This window comes from Phacochoerus africanus, chromosome 7, assembly GCF_016906955.1.
Source record: "Phacochoerus africanus isolate WHEZ1 chromosome 7, ROS_Pafr_v1, whole genome shotgun sequence".
In the NCBI taxonomy this organism is placed as follows: Eukaryota; Metazoa; Chordata; class Mammalia; order Artiodactyla; family Suidae; genus Phacochoerus; species Phacochoerus africanus.
Genome location: NC_062550.1, coordinates 2866177 through 2889792, shown reverse-complemented (window position 1 = coordinate 2889792; position 23616 = coordinate 2866177). Strand labels below are relative to the sequence as shown.

The window sequence follows — 23616 nt, the reverse complement described above, 5'->3', positions numbered from 1 at the left end:
AGGGGTCACATCTGCAAATATGTGAAGAATTTCTACACGTCTAAGGCGACAACCCAGCAAGCAAATGGACGAAGGACCAGAACAGACACGTCACAGAGCTGAGCTGGATCTCCGGGTGCCCTGTGGACCTAAGAATGCATTTCTCCACTTCACTGGATATCAGAGACGTGCCAATTAAACCCATGATGCAAGATGACCAACGCCCACTAGAGTAACTACAATTTTAAACGTGTGGTTAGGTGTGGGGCCAGCAGCGCTGGGGCCCCTGCTGCGGGCCCGGGTCTGGAACCTGCAGTCTGGAAGGCGGCGTGGCCGGCTCTGAGGATCAGCACACACGCCACGGCCTGGCCCCGGGGCTGCTCCCAGGTGTGCACGTGTGCACCACGAGACACGTGCCAGAGCATTCCAGAACCCCACTGCTCACGGCAGCCGCGCCAGGAGGCCATCAATGGCCAGACGTTCACCCCACGGAACCCCACGCAGCCCTGAGAGGGAGTCGCCTGCACCACACATGGCGACGTGGATAAACTTCACAGGAGCCAGACAAACAGCAGGTGCTGTGATCCAATTCACTGGCGGCACAAAACGAACCCAGGGGGCTAAAGGCAGGTGGCGGTCAGCTTCAGTGGAGGCTGGCAGCACTTACTGTCTCTTCATCTGGGTGCTGGTTACCCGAGGGTGCTCAGTGTGTGAGCCACACACACAGGACCTGAGAACTGCTCTGCATCTAGTTATCCTTCGAGTAAACATTAAGCAGATCTGGAAAGAGACAAGGACGCCCATTTTCACCGCCTCCATTCCACACAGTATTGAAGTCCTGGCCATGGCAACAAGACCAGACAAAGAAAGAAAAGGTATCCAAATCAGAAGGGAAGAGGTAAAATTGTCACTATATGCAGATGACATGATACTACACATGGAAAACCAAAGACACCACACAGAACCTACTAGAACTAATAAACGAATTCCACAAGGTAGCAGGGTGCAAGGTTACCATACAGAAATCAGTTGCATTTCTTTACACCGATAATGAAATATCAGAAAGTGAATGTAAAAAATAATACCCTTTAAAATGGCATTAAAAAAAACCCAAAAAAACCTTAGGAATAAACCTGACCAAGGAGGCAAAAGGCTTACATGCTGAGAACCATCAACATTGATATAGGAAATTAGAGATGATTCAAAGATGATTTGATAGAAATAGATGATTAATTTCTATTAAAGATGATTCTTAGACTGGAAGAGTTCATATTGTTAAAAGGGCCACACCACCCAAAGCCATCTACAGATTCAATGCAATTCCTATCAAATTACCCGCGACATTTTTCACAGAACTGGAAAAATAATCCGAAAATTTATATGGAACCATCTAAGACCCAGAATTGCCAAAACAATCCTGAGGAAAAAGAATAAAGCAGGAGGCATAAGCCTCCCAGACTTCAGACAATACGACAAAAGCTACAGTAATCAAAATAGTGTGGCAACGGCATACAGACAGACATAGGGATCGATGGACAGAATCGAGCCTGGAAATAAACCCACACACCTACAGTCAACTGATCTCCAACAAAGGAGGCAAGAATATACCATGACCAAAGGTCAAGCGGTGCTGGGAAAGCCGGACAAGCTGCCTGTAATCAGTGAAGTTAGAACACACCCGCCGACATGCACAAAAATAAATTCGAAAAGGCTTAAAGACAAGACACCACGAAAGTCCTGGCAGGGAACATAGGCAAAACATTCTCCTACATAAATTGTGCCCGTGTCTCTTCGGTCAGTCTCCCAGTGCAACAGAAATGAAAACAAAAATCAACAAATGGAGAAGAAACACACAAATGGGGGATGTTTCCATGTGCTGCAGTGGGTTGAGGAGCTGGCATTGCCACAGCTGTGGTGCAGGTTCAGTCCCTGCTCTGGGAACTTCCAGGTGCCACAGCTGCAGCTAAAGATAATAAGTACATGAAAATAAAAATCAACTTAAAAATAAACCATGTTAAGCAAACTGAGAAGCTCCTGATGGCAAAAGAAACCACAAACAAAATGAGAAGACCCCCCCCCCCGCCCCCGCCCAGGGTGTGTGTGGGGGAAACAGCTGCCAATGACGTGACTGACAAGGGTTTAATTCCCAAACACACACACAACTCATACAACTCAGGAACAAAACCCCAAACGATCCAATCAAAAATAGGCAGAAGTTGTGCCTATCATGGCTCAGCAGAAATGAATCTGACTGGCATCCATGGGGACGCAGGTTCAATCCCTGGCCTCGCTCACTGGGTGAAGGATCCGGGGTTGCCGTGAGCTGGGGTGCAGGTCACAGACGCAGCTTGGATCGGGCGTGGCTGTGGCTGTGGTATAGGCCAGCAGTTGTAGCTCTGATTCAAACCCCTAGCCTGGGAACCTCCATATGCTTCAGGTGCAGCCCTAAAAAAACAAAACAAAACAAAAACAGGCAGAAAACCTAAAGATGACATACTCATGGCCAAGAGGCACAAGAAAAAATGCTCCACGTCACTAATTATTAGAGGCATGCAAATCAAACCCACAGGGAAGCACCACCTCACATTGATCAGAATAGCCATCCCCAAAAAGTGTACAACTAACAAATGCTCGAGCGGGTGTGGAGAAAGGGAGCCCTCCTGCACTGTCAGTGGGAATCTGAGTACAACCACCGTGGAGAGCAGTGTGGAGGCTCCTGAGAAACCAAAAAACAGAACTACCATGTGATCCAGCAATCCCACTCCTGGCCACACACCCAGAGACAACCGTGGTCAGAAGGATGCATGCACCCCTATGTCCACAGCAGCACCATTTACAAGAGCCAAGACATGGAAACAACCTAAATGTCCATCAACAGATGGATAAAGGAGATGTGGTACATACACACAACGGAATACTACTCAGCCATAAAAAGCATGAAATACGGCCACCTGCAGCAACATGGATGGACCACACTACGTGAAATAAGTCAGAGAAAGACAAAAATACCGTATCACCTACATGTGCAATCTAAAACATGACACAAATGAGCCGGTCTACAAAACAGAAACCCACTCACAGACTTGTGGCTGCCAAGCGGCAGGTGGCCTGGGGCCGGAAGGACTGGGAGCTTGGGGTTGGCACAGGCGAACTACTACACACAGCACGGATAGACAAGGTTCGAGCACAGGGAACTAGATCCAACATATGCTGTGATAAACCATAAAGGAAAAGAGTAAGAAAAAGAATGCAGACAGACAACAGCCGCCTTGCTATACAGCAGAAATGAACACAGCATGGTAAATGAACCATACTTCGGTTTTAAAAAGAAAAAAGGAGCTCCCACTGTGGCGCAGTGGGTTAATGATCTGGTTCATCTCTGCGGAGGCGCTGGGTCAATCCCTGGCCCAGCATCCAGTGGGTTAAGGATCTGGCGTTGCCACAGCTGTGGCGTAGACCGCAGCTCCAGCTTGGATTCGATCCCTGGCCCAGGAACTGCACCCCCCCCGCCCCCGTACCGCAAGGGCAACAACAACAACAAGAAGCGAGAAAGAAAAGAAAAGAGAACGGAGCAGGAAGAGGCCCTCAGCTGCGGGTGAGGGGTGACGACAGACGTCAGGCAGTAACAGGATGAAAATGACAGAGCATCTGACAAAAAAAAAAAAAAACAACAGAATTACATAATATTTTATTTCTTTATTTCAGCCACACCTGCGGCGTAAGGGAGTTCCCGGGCAAGGGGTTGGAATCTGAACCAGCTGCCACCTATATATGTCACAGCTGTAGCCACACCAGATCCCTGACCCACTGTGTTGGGCCAGGGATCGAATCCGTGCCTCGGCAGCAACCCGAGCCGCTGCAGTCAGATCCCTACCCCGCTGCACCACAGCAGGAACTCCAGAGTTAAACAGTATCCTTAGATACAAGCAGACTGTAGCAGATACACAACTGTATAGGTTTCTCCAGGGGGAAAAAAATGCCAAGAGTCAATGGGAGGCGGGGTCAGAGGACTTTTCCTTGGAGGCTAAATGTCATGAAACCTCAGGGTCTCACGAAAACAACCTGAGGCCAGCAGGGGCGAGACAGGTGAGAACGAGGAGGAAGGCTCTAGAGAAGGGGTGGGGGAGGGAGGCTGGGACTCCAGAGAAGACTCGTTCAGAGGTCCAGGCAGAGGGCAGCACCACGGCCAGGACAGGGGCGAGGTCAGAACAAGCCGGATGGCCGGCCGGCCGAGAAGAGCCTCCAGCCCCGCGGGACCAGATGGCGAAAGGCAGAGACCCAGTCCCTCCGCCCAGACGCTGACCCGACACGTGCCCTTCCAAGCAAGGAGTCTCTCTGAGGCGCCTCCTGCGTGATGCCTCCTTCACAGAAAGGACAACTCGGTTCTCTTTCTTTTCTTTTTTCGTTTCAGGGCCGCACCTGCGGCGTATGGAAGTTTTTGAACTGGAGCTGCAGCTGCCGGCCTACACCACAGCCACAGCCACACCAGATCCGAGCAGCGTCAACAACCTACACCACAGCTCAGGGCAACACCGGATCCTTAAGCCACTGAGGGGGCCAGGGATCAAGCCCACATCTTCATGGATACAGTCAGGCTCGTATCCCGCTGAGCCACAACGGGAACTCCCAGGATGATTCAGTTTTCTGGTCTAGATGCCAAATGCATTCTAAAAGACAGAAAACCTAATTGCATGCTTTTTCTGTGGTTGAAGCCTGAGGGGCTGAGACTATGTATTAAGAATGTACCCAAACAACAGGAAAGTGTGTCCAGATACAAAGTGAGTTGACACCTACCGTGTGTTAAGTGTGAGGCATGGACTCTCGTTACACAGCAATAATTCACAGCTGGGACGTTCAGACACACCTCAGGGGACAGAGGTGTGTTCCCCACACACCTGGTTTAATCCCCCACTCGCCTCGAGGGCAGGTGCTACTGCCCCATTTCCCAGGCAAAGAAACTGAGGCTCAGAGGACCAAGGGGCTCGCAGCCGGCAGGTGAAGGCGCCCACGCCCGGGGGCCAGGCTCTGGGCCCCACGCTCTGCTGGTCCTCTGATCAGTGACACGTTTATAAGTCACAGGGGCTCCTCACACCCCCTGTGGTTACCGGGGGCCGAGCTACACACAAACCCACACGCCACGTACTCAGCTTCTCCAGCAGCTCCCTGAGGGTCTGCAGCCACAGCTGGTGCACCTGCTCGTCGGCGCACCAGAACGTCACCTGTGCCCACCTCCAGCGGTGCCGCCGGGCCCGCCTCACACGATGCACTGCGCAGAGAAACACGTCTGTGAGCTCGCGGGCCACACCAAACCCGGGTTCCCACCCAAACGCCCCCAGGGCCCCCTCTCTTCTGACTCCCCAGCACCCTCTGAGGTTTATCAGGGAAAAGAGCCGATTTCTCAGTTCTTTTCACCCATGTTAAAAAAAAGAAAGAAGAGAAAAAAAGATATCATTGCTTTGAAGCAGAGCTTGGAAAAAATGATATCGGGACCTTTCGATAAAGATTAACCCAAGGATGGAGCTCCCTGGTGGCCCAGCAGTTAGGCCTCGGGACTTTCACCACTGCGGCCTGGGGTCAACCCCTGGGCTGGGAACTGAGATCCCCCGTCAAGCCGCTGCCCGCTGCGGCCAAAAAGCAAAACAGAGCAACACAAACCAAGGACACAAGGAGCGTGTTAAACAAGTGACCAAAAATTCCCCTTTCACGTGACCTGCCAGAGTGACTGAAGTGCCTTTCGGCCGCGGCACCTGTGAAAGCGTAAGGCCTTTCCATCTTCTGCCACTTCCCGCTGCTGTACTGTTTCCCGTTAACGTCTGTTTCTTCAACGGTGATGATCTCGGAAACGGGCACAGAGCAGGCATCTGCAGAGACACCACATCCTCGCGTCAAAAGGGTTCACAGAATTCACATGACTCCAAGGAACCAGACTCCAAGGGCTGGGAACATTCTGCTTGAAAATTCAGCAGAAATCCAAAGGGAAGCGGACAGGTGATACATAACTTGATCTTACTCATTGATTAGCCACACCTGCGGTATGCAGAGGTTCCAGGGCTGGGGATCGAACCCGCGCCACAGCAGCGACCACACAGGATCCTTACGCGGCTGAGCCACCAAGCAACTCCAAGTTATACGTAATTTTCAAATGCAGAGCTGAGTAGGTTTGGGAAACAATGTTATCAGAAGGTGGGGCATTTTAGCCCCAGTCACCAGCGTAGGCTGTGACTTTTCCAGACCAGCTCCTGTGATAAATTTGGGGAAAGGGGTGCAGGTTCAATCTCCAGCCCAGGGCAGTGGTTTAGGGATCTGGTATTGGCTCAGGTGTAGCGCAGGCTGCAGCTGCAGCTTGGATTCAATCCCTGGCCTGGGCAAGTCCGCATGTTGTGGGTATGGCCATTTAAAAAAACAAAAACGCAAACAACAAACCCAGGGGCGACCGGGACCCAGGACCATGGAGTCTGCAGGTCAATCAGGGCCACATCAAGCCTGGGCAGGGTGGGCAGCGGGTCTGGAAAGGCCTGGTGGTCCAGCCGGCCAATCAGCTGCGGGAGAGAGGGGCAGGCTTGGATGGACGGAGGGATGAGGGCTCAGGAGACCTTCCGCTGCGGGATACCCGGTCACGGTGGCAGGCCTGCAGGTGCCGGCAGGTGCCTCCAGGTAAACTGGCCGAGGACGGCACAGGCGCTGGGAAGCAAAGACGCTGGAAGACATGTCCCCAGGGTGAGCAAGGACGTTCTCACAGCCACGGGTGAAGGCTGGTGGGCGTCACCAACTCCCTGTCCCAGACGAGCCCTACAATTCCTGGTGAGCCCCAGCCTGGCTGCGACACCTGCGAGACAGCTCAGGCACATTCTAGTCGGTAACAGTGAAATTAAAGGGTGTCCATGGATAAATGAGCTGTCTACACCTCGGCATGTTTGCTCGACTGCTGTGCCTGGAGGCGGCTCCGCACCGGGCCCTGTAGGTTGACCAGGGACTGTGGTGTCTTTTTCCCCTTAGAGGTCGGTTGGTGGCCTCCGCTGTGGCCCACGACTGATTCTTCAAGTCCGACTAAACTAGCAAGACTAGAGATTGATAATTTATAGACTTTCCGTGGCTGATCCTGGGAGCCATTCGTGACTTTAGGGATGCTCAGATTCTTGATGCCTCCTGACTAGAGACCCGGGTCTTGCAGGAGAGGGTGTGACACCAGCGACGAGCCAGCCTAGAGCAGAAATGAGCCCAGGGCTGCGGGGGACGCTCGGTGGCCAAGGCTCATGGGAATCACCCCTCTCTTTGTAAGGTAACAACCCAACACCCCCTTTCGAGCAACTTCTGAGTGGAGTATTCCAGAACAGATGGGTCCCTCTGAAGCCACACAACTCCCAGGGCAATTCCCTGGCCACGGCTTGTTCCTCTGGCTCCTCTGCAGGGGGGCCGCCCTGGGCACTGTAGGGTCTGAGCAGCAGCCCTGGGCTCAGGCCCGAAGGCCCGTGGCACCCCTCCCAGCGCTGCCAGAGGCTGGCCAATGTCTCCGGAAGGTGGCATCTCAGCAAGGCTATGTCCCCAATCGTGAGCCACCTTTCAGGGTGGGCTCGGCAACCCTCTTCCAAAGAGCAACTCGAGGAGCAAACTGAGGCCAGTCTCACAGGGACAGGGGACCTCGTTCCTGTTTCCCTGACCACGCCCTCGGCACGGAGTCCCAGAAGTGCACCTGGCGAGCCACCTGTATGTCCCACAGGTGCCTGACACCAACTTTCCAAGTCTAAGCCCATCCTTCCTGCCCTCCCCCCCAGAACCCGCGCCCCCCTCCCCAACCCACACCTGGCCAAGGGGGGGGGACTCCTACCCTGTCTGGGGAGGGGGGGGCCCTTGCCACTGGGGTTCAATCCCCAGGGGGCCTCAGACACAGTGAACAAGGCTCTGTCCTCCCCTGCGGGGAGCCGAGAAGATGCAGGGACTCGAAAAAAGGACCTTGCCTGATGGCAGCAAAACCCGAAGGCAGATTCCTAACCAAGGAAGGGAGCTCGCCTGCCCGGTCCAAGCCGGAGGCGGGCCTCTGGTCAGGATGAAAGCCTGCCTGCCCGGTCCAAGCCGAGGGCGGGCCTCAGGTTACCCGGCTCTCACATTGACGGGGCAGAACCGGGGCTTTCCTGGGAAAACAATCTCCATGTCTGCGCTGGAGAACACGGGTTGTTTCTCGGGCGACCTAGTCTTTCCTGCTGTTTTATTGGTTATTCAGTTTTCCTCAGTCTTTCCTGATTATTGACTTATTATTCTTATTTCCCATTCTTATTTTCCTGTGATTTGTGATTTAACAAAATTGCAACAATATAATAAAAATGTCATTTTTGAAGGACTTTTCCCTATTCACATCCAACTTAATTAAAGCATAGTGTTTATCTACTAACTAGTTACAGTAATCTTTAGAGTTAGGATTTTAATGAGGTCTATAGAAGTTAGACATATATTATTCTGTTTTTTTTGTTTGTTTGTTTGTTTGTTTTTGTCTTTTTGCTATTTCTTTGGGCCGCTCCCGCGGCATATGGAGGTTCCCAGGCTAGGAGTCGAATCGGAGCTGTAGCCACCGGCCTACGCCAGAGCCACAGCAACTCAGGATCCGAGCCGTGTCTGTGACCTACACCACAGCTCACAGCAACGCCGGATCGTTAACCCACTGAGCAAGGGCAGGGACCGAACCCGCAACCTCATGGTTCCTCGTCGGATTCGTTAACCACTGCGCCACGACGGGAACTCTTTTTTTTTTTTTAATTATTCTTGATCAAAAGCAACCCAGCTGTGAGTCTTGTCCTTGATTTTAGAAACTTTCAGTGGTAGCTAGCTGAGTTGATTTGTATTTTCTCATGCTGTTTCCCTGCCAAGGACACTTTGAAGAGACACACTAGTCTGAAGACAAAAACTGTTATGTTTGTGGCCTCTTCAGCTTGTGGGAACTGGCTGCCCATGAGATGGTTTATGCTGGGTCTCCTCTTTCCCACATGATATGCTACACCTGCTTGTCCTCGATTTGTACTCATTACATTTAGTTAAGCTGAAGATTTTAGAATGTAATGTATTGCTACTGTACCATGTGATCCAAAAACAAAGCCTAATAGGCAACCAATGTACTTTTGACACTATGACGTAATCTACAGTGAAAAACTTCTATATAATCAACCACTTATGCTCATAAAATTTGAGCAGTCCGGCGCCCTGGAAGAAGGGACAAAGCGGCTGTCTCCGTGTGTACATTCGCGGTGGCCCTGTCCCTCTCCCATCGGGATGTATACTCCCTGGCCGCCGGGGCTGGCCTCCGGCACCCCCCTGACCCCTCCGTGGCTACCCCCCCGCCCCCACCGCCCGCAGGTTAATTCAATAGCTCAGCTCTCAGCCTTCCCGGCAAAGCCTGTGGCTCCCCTCCCCCGCGGGGCCGCCTCCCTGCATTGACCTCATTCTAATCCCAGGGCCTACACCTGCCCCAATAAAGCAAAAAAAATTTTCCCCCACGGCTGGAACAATAAACCGCCACACATGCTTCCAGCAGAACCCGAAGGTGTCGGGCCCAAGTTCGGCCAAGTCCAAGCAGCCCCGAGGGACACTCTGCCACTGGGCAGCATTGCTGCAGCCTCTCTGCGGCCCTAAATCTCCAAACCACAGTGGCTTGTTTCTGGGTCGTTTTTTAACGTTCCTGAGATGAAAAAGGGAGTCCACCTGGGGCAGGGGCCACCCCTGGCACAAACGGTGCACTGGGCACCACCCTGTGACTGGACAGGCCGACGGTGGCCGTCCCCGAGGGGACCGAGCAGAGGAAGGGGACTGAGGGTCCCACCACCTCGTTCCGTGCTTGGGTGCTATCACCCAAGAGGCAGGAGCCCCTCAGCCCCCCAACCCAGGCGGGAACCCTCCAAACCCTAACCCAGGTAGGAGCCCCCCAGGCTCCCAATCCAGGCAGCAGCCCCCTGGGCCCCAACCCAGGAGGGAGCCCCCCAGGCCCACAATAAGGAAGGAGCCCCCCAGGCCCCAACCTAGGAGGGAACCCCCAGGCCCACAATAAGGAAGGAGCCCCCCAGGCCCCAACCCAGGAGGGAGCCCCCCAGGCCCACAATAAGGAAGGAGCCCCCCAGGCCCCAACCCAGGAGGGAGCCCCCTGGGCCCCAACCCAGGAGGGAGCCCCCCGGGCCCCAATCCAGGAGGGAGCCCCCCAGGCCCCAACCCAGGAGGGAGCCCCCAGGCCCACAATAAAGAAGGAACCCCCCAGGCCCCAACCCAGGAGGGAGCCCCCCAGGCTCCCAATCCAGGCAGCAGTCCCCTGGTCCCCAACCCAGGAGGGAGCCCCCCAGGTCCCAATCCAGGAGGGAGCCCCCCAGGCCCCAACGCAGGAGGGAGCCCCCAGGCCCACAATAAGGAAGGAGCCCCCCAGGCCCCAACCCAGGAGGGAGCCCCCAGGCCCACAATAAGGAAGGAACCCCCCAGGCCCCAACCCAGGAGGGAGCCCCCAGGCTCCCAATCCAGGCAGCAGTCCCCTGGGCCCCAACCCAGGAGGGAGCCCCCCAGGCCCACAATAAGGAAGGAGCCCCCCAGCCTCCCAATCCAGGCAGCAGTCCCCTGGGCCCCAACCCAGGAGGGAGCCCCCCAGGCTCCCAATCCATGCAGCAGCCCCCCGGGCCTCAACCCAGGAGGGAGCCCCCCCAGGCCCCAACGCAGGAGGGAGCCCCCAGGCCCACAATAAGGAAGGAACCCCCCAGGCCCCAACCCAGGAGGGAGCCCCCCAGGCTCCCAATCCAGGCAGCAGCCCCCTGGGCCCCAACCCAGGAGGGAGCCCCCCAGGCTCCCAATCCAGGCAGCAGCCCCCCGGGCCCCAACCCAGGAGGGAGCCCCCCAGGCTCCCAATCCAGGCAGCAGCCCCCCGGGCCCCAATCCAGGAGGGAGCCCCCCAGGCACCCAATCCAGGCAGAAGTCCCCTGGGCCCCAACCCAGGAGGGAGCCCCCCCAGGCCCACAATAAGGAAGGAGCCCCCCAGGCCCCAACGCAGGAGGGAGCCCCCAGGCCCACAATAAGGAAGGAGCCCCTCAGGCCCCAGCCCAGGAGGAAGCCCCCCCAGGCCCCAGCCCAGAAGGGAGCCCCCCCAGGCAGGAGCCCCTGGTTCAAGCTCTGGGCAGTGGAAGGATTGGGATTTAGGGACCCTCCCCACCCGGCAGCACCCACCTTGCGTCGCAGAGGGTCTTGGGCTGGAAAGCCCTGCCCGTGGGGTCACCTAGCAAGGTTCCAAAGAAGACCAGATGCCCAGACGTCCTGAGACCCCTGGTTACAACCCAGGTCTGTCCTGTGCAGCGAGCCAGCCGCCGAGACGCCGAGGTCTGCAGCCAAGAGAACTTACTCGAAAGGCAGCCACGGGAGGCGCCGGCAGAACAAGCCTCAGGTGCGCCTTCCCCGCCCCCGCCCAAGCAAGGGGCCGGCGTCTAATGGGCAGAGCAGAGGGGCAGCCCTGCAGTGGTGGGCGGGGGGTGGGGGGTGTGAGCGGCAGTGTGACTGGGAAAAGGTGCCTCGTCGCAGGGAGCAGGTGTCACCAGGCTACCGGCCTCTGCACGGTCAGAACCGGGGCGCTCGGCCCCATCTGAGGGTAGGTTTTCCGCCCCACGACGGTAAAGGAGCAGCCGCTCCCTGGGCAGCCCGGCTGGAGGGCGGGGTCCTATCCCGTCTTAACCAGCTCCGACACAGCTGATTCCAAGTTTCTGGAAAACATCTCGGGCAAACGTTGTTCAGGCTCCAAGCTGCTTGGAGGACACGCAAGTCCTAAAGCCACTTTGAATGGGGGCGGCGGGTGCAATGGGTGTGACCCATCACCCTGGATTTCGTCACCTGGCGCCCCCCTGACGCCTGTCTATCCCCACGGACTGCCCTCCCTCTCCGCTTGCAGGCCCGAGGCTCTGGGCGTGCTCTCCCAGCTCTGCGTGTGCGTGAGTGTTGTGTGCATGTGTATGGGCATATGTGTTATGTGTGTGTGTATGTGTGTGTTATGTGTGCCCTGCATTGTGTGGGTGTGCATGTTTGTGGAGGGATATGTGTATATGCAGCATGTGTGTTATGTGCACCCGCATGTGCACAGGTGTGTATTTGTGTGTGTGTGTGTGTGTACGTATGGGTACGTGTGCATGTGTACATGTGTGTGCCTGTGTACACGTGTGGGCCTGTGTACACATGTGCGCATGTATATGGGTGGGTGGGTGGGTGTCACGCCTGTGCATCTGCCTGTGTGTGCGGCGGGGGAGGCACAGACCCAGCGCGCTCTCTGCACCGCTTGCTCCTGGCGGGCAGGCTCTCGGTTCTACAGGACACAGCGAGGTTTTCGCCGGTCCCCGGGCCAGCTCTGCCCAGCTCACCTGCTCTTCCCGGGGCTGCTCATCCGCTGTGCCAGCCGTGACGGAGGGTCCTACAGGCATTCCCAAGCATCCGCTGCCACACCCCCGAACTACGTGAGTCACCAAAGGGTTTGAACCACAGGCAACGAAGCCCCCGCCAGGTGTGTATTTCACAAGCTCGTCTTGGGCACCGTTTAACCCAGCCGCACAAGGCAGCCACTCACACACGTACTTGGAAAGGGTGTTAGCATCCGAGCCTCTGACAGCTCACATCGCATCACAGCGGAAGGGCCCCAACACTTAAGAGGGAAAAGGTCACGTCACCAGCAACCAAAACTCGCTACGTGCCACCTTCCAGGCGCTCGGAGGGCAGTGCTGGGCACTCCGGACACAGCTTCCCTGCCCTCCCGCTTGGGCAGTGGGCTCCGTGCTGTCGCCCACCACGGAGACACGGAAAAACCCAACCCGGGGCCTCTGTCCTCATCCGCATGTGGCTGGAGTCACTTCCAGTCTTAAAAAGACCCCATTCGGATCCAACAGAAACGAATTGTTTGACGACCCCTCTCTGGACACGATGAGAGCAGAGCAACCGCTCTTCAGGCGAGTCAGTCGTAAAACAAACTCGAGAGACTCTGTATTAGTGACACTGCCTTTCCACGGAACGGCACGTCCCACCTCCGCAAGCAGGCACTCACAAAGACGCCGCCGGCGCGGACGGAACCACGGGGTCCAAGATGCCAAACCGGGGAATGTGGCCACACGGCACCATCGCCTGGAAGACGACGGTGCTAGTGGTGACGAAGGCGCAGGGCGGCCCTGCGGCCGGGGACACAGCCGGGCGATAAGCACACACTGCTCACACACACACACACGCTGCTCGCACACACTGCTCACACACACACCGCTCGCACACTCTGCTCACACAGGGTTCACACACACTGCTCGCTGGAAGGGCTTCTTTCCTTTCATCCTTCCCTAACGGGGATATTAAGCTGCTTTTGGTACAGTATTTAAGTTTCGGACATGTGTGATTAGAGTTTAGGATACATTTTTTTTTTGTCTTTTTAGGGCCACACTCACGGCAGGTGGAGGTTCCCAGGCTAGGGGTCCAACTGGAGCTGTCGCCACCGGCCCACACCACAGCCACAGCAATGTCAGATCCTTAACCCAGTGAGCAGAGCCAGGGATTGTACCTGCGTCCTCGTGGATGTTAGTCGGATCTGCTGCCACTGAGCCACGACAGCAACTCCCTAGGATGATTTTTAAGTTTAAAATTAAAAATTTAGATAGCATCAACTTTTGCAACGTGGTTAAAACATGAACAAAATCAAAACAAAGACAAGTGCAAGAGTTTCCTGGTGATGCAATGGGTTGAGGACCTAGTGTTGTCACTGCAGCAGCTCGAGGTCTCTGCTGTGGCTCAGGTTTGATCTCTGGCCTGGGAACCTCCATGTGCTATGGGTGCAGCCAAAATTAAAAGAAAAAAAGAATGGGGAGTTCCCATCGTGGCTCAGCAGAAACGCACCTGACTAGCATCCATGAAGACGCAGGTTCAATCCCTGGCCCTGCTCAGTGGGTTAAGGATCCGGCACTGCCGTGAGCTGTGGTGTAGGTCACAGATGTGGCTTGGATCCCACGTTGCTGTGATGTAGGCTGGCGGCTACAGCTCCGATTCCACCCCTAGCCTGGGAACCTCACATGCTGCAGGTGCGGCAAGACAAAAAAAGAGACAAATGCGGAAGAGGTAAATGTTCAATAAAAGTAAAAAAAATGCAAAATTTGAGTACTTATTTGATAGCTTTTTAGATTTTATACTATTAAACATCTCATAAACCTCATCTCCAGATATGACACTTATTCTGGTCATTTTTATTCACTGACAGTAAATTCTACAACTTAGGTGACACGTTACAAATTCCAAAAGGAGTAAAGAATTAATTCATAAGGTTTTGCTGGAAGGTTCGACCTACAAGAAGCCTGCCCCGGCTGTACTGCAGGCACATGTCCTAACCACACACTCGCTCGGGACCGTCTCCGTCCGTCCCTCAGCCAGGCCGCTGCTTCCTACCCTGCTCCCTTTTCTGCAGATGCCTTTCTACACACCAGGTACCTCCCAAACGCACACACACCAGACACACAACACACACATCGGCTATACTCGCGCTAGATATACTGTGTAGCTCGACGTACACATACCGGTTACACACACAACACGCACACGCACACGCACACAGCCAGCACCCGACCTGCCCAGGGTTTTCTGCTTCTCCGCAGCAAGTCTCCGGCGCCCCCGCCCTCGCCCCTGGCTCTGCCTGGTCTGCGGTCTCCTGCAGGTGGCAGCTCCCTGAGGATGTGTGTCCCCACGGGTCCCCCCACACAGGGCCTGGTCTCCAGGGGTCATGACCCTTCCCATGGCTACACCGGCTTCACCCAGGAAGGGGCAGTCCGGTCACAGTGAGGTCATAAATAGCAGGAGTAACAGCAGCAAGAATTGCCACTCAGGAGGCCAAGCTGGGGCTAAAGGTATAAATTCAGATAATCCTCACAACACCCCAGAAGCTAAAGGAAGATGCTTGCTAACCAGTGGCCTTATCGAGTTTACAGATCCTCAGTTTACTGAAGCTCGGAGGTCAAAGAACTCACCTAAGCCACAGACAGGAAGCAGCTCAGGACTCGCTTTGGGCAAATCTATCAAAAAATGTTTTCTATTGGAGTTCCCCCTGTGGCACGGTGGGTTGAGAATCTGAATGCAGCAGCTCGGGTCGCTGTAGAGGTGGGGGTTCAACCCCTGGCCCGACACAGTGGGTTAAAGGACCTGGCACTGCCGAGCTGTGGTGTAGGTCACAGCTGAGGCTGAGATTCGATTCCGGCCCGGGAACGCCCGTGTGCCACAGGAGTGGCCATTTAAAAAAAAGTTTTCTGCCATCGTGCAGAGGTTCAAGAGAGCCTGCCAAACCCAAATGCCCAAGGGGGGGGCGGTGCATCCTCTGAACCAGCAACCCCCGGCCCCTCCTCGACCCCAGCGTGCACGACAGGCCACCAGGGTTGGACCTTAACAGCCACAGACCGGCTCAGAAACAGGGGAAGGCAAAGACCTTTAAAAACCAAACAAAGGAGTGCCGCTCGTGGAAATGAATCTGACTGGCATCCATGAGGACACAGGTTTGATCCCTGGCCTCGCTCAGTGGGTGAAGGATCCAGCATTGCCGTGAGCTGTGGTGTGGGTCGCAGACAAATCTCGGATCTGGTGTGGCTGTGGCTGTGGTGTAGGCCGGTGGCTACAGCTCCGATTTGACCCCGAGCCTGGAAACCTCCATATGCTGCGGGGACAGCCCTAAAAAGCAAAAAAAAAAAAAAAAAATTTTAATAAAAAATAACAATAAACAAAACAAACAGCCAAGGATATCAAACCAGATACCTTCAATCTGGAAGGACTTAAGCCTTCAATACAAGAATAACCTTATAAAGAATCTCTGAGTGTAGCTCATTTTGTTAGGTTTTGCACATTGCATAAAACCACATTGCAAAGAGTTCTCTTCTCTTCCTAGCAGGCGGCTGCAGGGAGTTAGAAGCACCGGCTCGGTGACTCAGATCAGCCCCCTCTCGGCTTCCCTTTCAGATCCTTCAGCCAAACCTGATGGTGCCTCTGTCTCGGGTCACCATTCATTTTTCTGCTAATAATAAAGAATCTATTTTTAGGGCCTTTAGCGCTCTTTCAAAAATTATAACTGATACAAACTCAAAAAAGTGTCCTCATGTAATAGAGTCCTTTCCAAAAATGGACTGAAGCACCGCAGCCAAATCTTGACTGCAAGTTGCAAGGCTTCTGCTGACAGCAGATGCACTTCCCCGGCGCCTCCCTCTACAAGGAACGGGATGTGACTCGAGCGACGGGCAGTCACCTGCCACCCGCCCCCATGAGGGCAGTGACTCAAGGGCCACCGTGTTCCCGAAGAACCACAGGTGATGCCAGCGGGAGACCACCCACGCCGCAGCTCCCCGGGACGGAGGAAAGGACTGCAAGTGCTGTCACCAACATTCTCGGTTCTTCCATCATGACCTCCTGACCCACCGACACCGAGGGTTCACGACTGCGACTCAAGAGCAAGCACCTGCTGTCACCCCGGGCACCCGACACGTTCCCAGATGGGCCAAGAGCGCACAGGGCTTCCCTTCCACCACTGGCGTGGCGGCGAGGTGGCCAGGGATCTCTGCTCAGTGGGCCCTGCCGACATCGAGGGGGCCAAGTGTGACCACAGCAAAGACAAGTGCATGGGCATGGGCATGGGCACAACACGCCAGCTCCGAGTGGGAGGGAGCGCACGGGACAGGGCAGGTCCCCACAAGCGCCCGATGCCTTGTGTCAGAGTCAAGACTCATGCCCACCCGGGGACTAGATGGGAAGAGCCTGGGACCTGGGAGCTCCTTAGCCCCCCACCCCGAGGAAGAGCCCGGGGGTCTGAGCCACACGGTCCCAACCCCCTGAGTAATTACACACGAACACGCCTCCCGGCAGCTCAGCTCCACAAACACCTGATGGTGGAACGAAGCCCAAAAGCACTGGAGGGATTCGCGGTCACGAGGGAGGGGGCGGGAGGGGACGGGACGGGGAGTTTGGGGTTAGGGGACGCAAACGACTACACTGAGAATAGATAAGCCATGGTCCTGCTGTCCAGCAAGGGAAATAGATCCCATCTCTTAGGCTGGAACACAATGGAACACGAGGAAAAGGAGGTACATACACGCATGAGTGGGTCACTCTGCTGGACAGCAGCAATCGACAGAACACTGTAAATCAACTATGCTTTTTTTAAAAAACTGAAAAAAAAAATGACCTGCCCACAGCGGCCTCAGAGGACCCAGAAACATACAGAAAACAAGTTCGCTGGACAATGGGCACGCCGCCCCGTCCAGGCCAGCACACCGCCCTCCGTCTGTGCCACCCCCTCACGTCCAGCGGGCAGAGCAGAGCCGTGACTCTGCAGGCAGGGGCCTGCAGATCTGCCCTGGGGCTGAAGGAGCCCGGGCTTGGTCCCTGGCATCCTACGCGAGCACCCGCTGACCTTCTAAAGGCCCCGCTGTGCTGGGCCCCGCCTTACGCTCATCACACCTGCTCCGGTTTCAAAATGAGAGTCAGGAAGGGCCTGCTGGCATCGTGAGAGAACCCACACACCCAAGTCACATCGGAGTCACTTAGTGGCCACGTGGCCACACTGTCCCTACACCTCGGGACGGTGTCCAGGGCGCCACACCCAGGCCCAGTGGGCAATGGTTTGGGGGCATGATCCCAGGAGGTCCCCATGGGAGGCAGAGTGAGGCCCACAGGCCCGGGGTCGGGGACACCTGCACAGCAGCTACAGCCCTGCAGGACCACTCCCCTCGGACCGACCTCCACGGCCACCGGGGCCAGTGCACCTGTGCTCGCACTGGACGGACAAGCAAAGCCAGGCACAAGGGCTAAGGAGCCTGCAGGTCTGGCTGGTGACCAGTTGGGTGACCGGAGGAGGATGGTCCGGCTGCTGCCCCAAGCCTGCACCTGCCGTCCCGTCACTCAGCAGCCTCCCCTGGGCGCCTGCACGTGAGGCCTCAGATGAGGGGATCAACACGAGGCTGGACCGTGCGGCGTCGTCACCAGGTCGGGACCAGAAAAGGCCGCAGGGAGGGGGCTCGATGGCCTCAGAGGAGGCGCGCACCCGGTTTCGGGCGCGCACAAGGCGCTCTGAGAACCAGACACAAGATGCATCCGCTTCCAACCTCTCGCCGGGCATCAGCTTCTCCTCCTGCCGCACAAATGCCACTGCAGAGCACCTCCCACTCCTGAACCCGAGCCCTCGCCACCAGCACGGGCCAGCCACGGCCCGAGACCACAGGGCCACACGGCACCGAGTCCCCGCGGGGGGGCGGGGAGATGCGGGAGGGGAGGGACCCACCCGTGGACGCTGGGAAAGCAGCCTCTGCACGCCCACCCCCCTGCCCGACGTTTCCAGAACAGCACTTCGGATTCGACTAAAACAGGCAGATCTGGACGGCAGCGACTTCTCAGGCTCCCAACCCAACCCAGGGAGTTTCCAGGGACTTTTCTCATACAAAGAAATTGTCCTGGACTTCCCGGGGGGCGAAGCGGGTTAAGAACTGGGTATGGTCACCGCTGTGTTGTGGGTTCGATCCCCGGCTCCGGAATCTCCACATGCGGCAGGAGTGCAGCCAAAACAAAAAAACTGTCTTCTAACCCCCCAGAAATGGGAAATTCGTCCTACAGCTTAACAGGTCACGGTCGTGTTCCAAAGCCCCAGAGGGCGGCGGCGGGGGGGGGGGGTGTCACAGGCTGCAGGGACAGGGAGGTCGTGGGACCAGGCCCTGCCCACCCCGACCACAGTCCTGGTCACTGTGCCCGGGCGTCCCTACTCAGGGGTGAGCCAGAAGCCTGGATTTTTTTTTTTGGTGAAATCTCCTGATTTAAAATGTTGGCTATGAGAGTTCCCTTGAGGCTCAGCAGGTTAAGGACCCAGCATTGTCCCTGCAGCAATGCGGATCACTGCTGTGGCTCGGGTTTGATCCCCGACCTGGGAACTGCCACATGCCGTGGACCTGGCCAAAAAACAAAACAAAACAAAACAAAAAACATATAATGTGGGCTATAATTTAAAAAACAGAAAAAAACTCATCGGACAAGTCGAAAAATATCTGTGGGCCAAATTTCGCCCGAGGGCCACCACTCAGCAGCCCCAGCAGCGTGGGCAGTGATTCGGACCACACGGTTACAGACGAAATGCAGCGCCTACTCAGTCATTTCACCCCGTCCAACCTGACTCAGAAAGTTTAAAACCAAATCAGACGTCTCAAGTCAATAAAATACAATAAGATAAATAAAATCAGATTTCTGCCACTGGAAACAAACCGGCGTAGCTTTTACAAGCACAGTGGGGCTGTGAAGCCGCCAGCCGGGGCATTTGTCTGGAAGGAGAGAGGCAGCTCCGTGGGTTTATCAACAGCAGACACCATTCGGTTAGGAAAATGACCATCCTACTAAATGCTCTATTTTACTTTCCTCTGCCGTTTTTGAGGGCCACCCCTGCAGCATATGGAAGTTCCCAGGCTAGGGGTCCAATTGGAGCCCACACCACAGCCACAGCCACGCTGGATCCCCGACCCACTGAGCAAGGCCAGGATCCATACCAGTCAGATTCGTGTCCGCGGCGCAGCAGGAACTCCCTGAATGCTCTACTCACGCTGGAGACAAACCACTGAAACTGCTGAACGAGGGAGGCAGTGAACACATTCGGCGCACGTGCCAAAGCACCCCCACTAAGAGCTCTGCCACTGCCTGCACCTGATTTTGCCCACGAACCCAGGTCGCCTTCCCTAATCAGAGTCATGTGGGCCAGAGCCTTTGTTCTGCGGAACAGGGAGCCTCGTGGCCCGCTTTCTAGATGTGAGGGGCTGGTGTGTTTTGGGCGCCACGCCGGCCCTTTTTCAGGATCTCCTGTTGCCCTGCAGCGCTGGACGCGGCAGTTTTTAGAATAAGATGTCCACCGGTCACCATTTCTTCTGTGGTCTGTTTCCGTGGTGCAGTAATTTCAAACTAAACTCCAAGCAAACCCTAACTATCTTAGCCCCAAAGTGCACGATGCTCAGCTGAGACGCCTGGCAATTGTAACCCGCCTGACCCACTAAAATGTGACCTTTGACCCTCGTCGGCACAGCAGCAGGAGCCAGCAGGTCTCCAGGACAGCCCCGGGAGGGAGGGAACCCAGCGGGCGTGTCCCCCACGCTGTAGGGGTCCTGACTGACTGGCCAGCACGGCTCCCAGCAGAGGCCCAGGGAGGGACCCACCCGCCTCGGACCTCACCTCCCCCACCCCCGACCTAAAGCCAAGCCCACCTCCCCCCACTCTGCAAACTGCCAAACCCCAGCCCGGGCTGTTGATCAGAGGGCCGAGCGTGGATCCAGAGCTGAAGCCAAGGCGGGTTCGGCTGGGTGACTCTGGGCAAAGGCTTAGCATCTCTGGTCAGTGACCTTCTCTGTACAGCGAGGAGAGGCCAGAATGAAGGATTCTCTCCTAGGCGCTGAGAAGGGGGCCTGGCCCCGGGCTGCGTCCACACCCACCCGTGTTAGCTGTTCCTGGCACTCGCCGTGGCGCGGGACAAGAAACACCCCTTACTGTGACTGAGTGTCCACAGGGGCCGTCCTGTCCTTGAGACTCTACCAGAAAGTGGAGCGTGCCACCCAGTGCGCCCCCAGCCCAGGGGAAGCCTTTCTCGGGAAAAGTGGACGGGCCAGCTTAGCTGTTCTTATGTTTATGCTGGAGAAGAGGTAAGGGGGTGGGGCGGCTGGGGACAGGCCAGGGTCCCACCTGGAACCCCACTGCACTTGCTGAGTCTCAGTGGGCTGGGCCAGTATCCAGCTCAGGTGAGTCTACTTTTAAACCTTTCCAGGTCTGGAGTTCCCGTTGTGGCTCAGTGGGTTAAGAACCTGACAAGTATCCATGAGGATGCGGGTTCGATCCCTGGCCTCGCTCAGTGAGTTAAGGATCCTGCGTTGCCGTGAGCTGGGGTGTAGGTCGCAGACGCGGCTGGGACCCTGAGTTGCTCTGGCTGTGGCGAAGGCCGGCAGCTGCAGCTCCAATTCGACCCCTAGCCTGGAACTCCCTTATGCCACAGGTGCGGACTTAAAAGCAAAAAAATCCCAAAAATAAAAAACAAACTTTCTAGGTCATTCCAGGCACAAAATCTTTGGAATCCTCAAGCCCTAGAATTATTTTAAGATGTACTTTTCTCTTAGAGGTTATTTAATTATCAGGTGTATCGCAGTTTTATGCTGGACTTAAAGGCCAAGGCGCTGTTCCCAAAGCCTCCACTCACCTCCACTTGCGTGGTTCCGCGTGGCTATGAGGCTGACGTGGCTCCGGACAGGAAGCAGGTGCGTGAACAGAAACCCCTGCCCCCAGTATAGCTCACGCCCACCCGCGGGAGGTGTGGGGAGACACCCATTAAACAACAAGACTGACATAAATGCTTTATCAATTCATCTGGAGAGTCGGACATGCTCTGGAAAAGGAAGTGGCGCCGGTGGCAGGGCTGGGGCTGGAGGGCGAGGGAGGCTGATGGCCATCTCACAGGGAGCTGTGCAAAGGCCCTGGGGCACGCGCCTCCCTGCGGAGCAGAGCGGAGGGGGCAGTCCCACACAGGCGGCATCAGGAGCGCAGGGCTGAGGCCACGGGCAGCAGGTGACTGCTGCACACCCAGGGCCGCGTGAGGCCTCCGAGGGGCAGCAGTGGCTGGGCCCGTCTCCCTCTGCAGGTCTCCCGTCGACGCTCGAGGGGCCTGGCAGGGGGCAGCGGCTCTGGATGGCACCCCCCCTGGACACGGAGAGGCTCCGTGGCCCCGGGACACCCCTGCCGAGCTGCTGGCTGGGAAGCAGACAGAACAGGAGTCCGGGGCGCATGCTTCCAGGGACCCGGACCTCTGTGCTGGCCCCGTTTCTGGCAAATGAGCCTAAAACTCGGGCCCCCAGACCCTCTTCCACGGAACATTCCCCATCAGGCCCCCAGGGCCCTTGGGCATCAGGGAAGACCCACTGCGGGCTGGCACCGTCCACCTGGGCCCCTGAGAGCCCTGCAGACCTGGGGCCTAAGGGGAGGGCGACGGTGGAGGGGGGCCCAGGAGGAAGGGAGCCGGCGCACTCTGGTCTGTGCCCGGCGCAGCTTCACTGAGCAGGTGCCATCTGGTGTCCACAGGCTTCTCAGAAAGGCCACTCGAGGTGGGTGACCAGGGAGGAAGCCGAGCTGCCAGGACCGCCGAGACTGGGGCACCTTTCCACCCACACACATGTACACACGCACCTGTGCACACATCCCACGCTCGTGCACACCCTCACACCTGCCCTTTGAACAGGGCGTGGAGACAGGGTGCCCACACGGCACTGCCAACAGTTAACTGCCATCCGCCGCCACCATCGGGAAAGATAACACAGCACCGTGCCCCTGAGCGGCTTCCAGACGTCCCGAAACGACCTGACAAACAGGAACACACCACTACTTTTGTCGCACTCAGGCCCTTCACTCCGGCCACCACCGAGTGCTCAGCAGTCCTGGGGCACCGGGGACTGGCACCTGCCCGAGCATCTGGCCCCAGGTGGTCCCAGCCCCGCCACCCTCGGGATCTGCTCCACCAGCACCTGCGGGGGGACTGCAACCGGCCTTTCAGGAAAGGCCACTGCTGCCCCTGCTCGGGACGGGGTTCTCCTCAGGTGCCCAGGCCGTGGGTTCAGATGGGCCACGCTGACCCTCGACCTGCGGGCCTCATACCCGCGCAGCCAACTCCAGGAGAAGTGCATTTCTACACGCGGGACACAGCCCATCTGATTCACACCCGTGCAGCCACGCGCCTCTGACCACGTGCTACCCTCCGCAAGCATCCCCAGCCTAGGGACCAAGGGGACGGGGCGAGTCGGGCTGGTGCAGTGCCCCTGGCGCCGGGAGCTGCAACCAGTCTGATCCCTGCCCCAAGAACCCCGCTCTCCCCCACCCGCCTACTAGGAAAGGAGTCCATGTCCTCTGCGGGGGGGGGGGGGGGACACCCCAGGGTCTCGGTGTCTGAGCCCCAGGGCAGCCTCCTGCCCCAGATCACCAGCTCTGAATGGGGACAATGCTGGGACGCTGTGGCGAGGATTCCAGGAGGCAGTGGGCAGCCCGGCAGGCGCCGGGACATCAGGCCTGAACACTCGTCCCGAGACTCGGTTCCGAGCCGGGTGAAGAGGCCTGCGATGGCCCGTCTCCCCCCGGGTCACGGCCAAGGGCTCTGGATGGGGTGGGAGGGAGACACTCAGCCCAGGACTCAGAAAGCGAAAAGCAGGTGGGAGCATCCGCCCCGTGAAAGGGCAGCGCCGTGGGTGCCGCGTCCTCTCCACGCCCAGCCTGACCCTAGGGGCCTCGGAACTGCTGCACACGGATGCGGGAAACCGAGGGACAGCCCAGCCCTGTCCGCAGGGGGCCGGAGGGTGGCGGGAGAGGCTGGAGAAGGGCGCCCCAGGTCGGCTGTGAGCTGACCCAAGCCGGGCCCCCTCCCGGCCTCCACGTCTCAACACGCGGGAAGCACTGAGCCAGGGGCCTGGGGAGCTGAACTCCAAGTGTGCCAGCCTCACCCAGTCCCAGCCTCACCGCTGAGTGACAAACACCAGGGTGGCCCTAGCAGCGTGAAAAAGGCCTTTCGAGATGGACTGAGGTGGAAACTCCCTCCCACAACTTGCCAACTGGGCCCGACCAGGCTGAGCACGTGCCTACGAAGAGAAAATTCTCCAAAGG

The 23616-nt window shown here is 56.9% G+C and overlaps 1 protein-coding gene across 1 annotated transcript in view; it reads right to left on the bottom strand.

Moving 5' to 3' along the window:
• The window catches only part of CERK (ceramide kinase), a 56599-nt gene that overhangs the window by 19511 nt on the left and 13472 nt on the right, over nucleotides 1-23616 (bottom strand). The window contains exons 3-4 of the mRNA XM_047788398.1: nucleotides 5727-5840; nucleotides 5123-5245 (exon numbers count right to left, since the gene is read on the bottom strand). Coding sequence (XP_047644354.1) covers nucleotides 5123-5245; nucleotides 5727-5840 — 237 coding nt within the window. The remainder of the gene's footprint in view (nucleotides 1-5122; nucleotides 5246-5726; nucleotides 5841-23616) is intronic.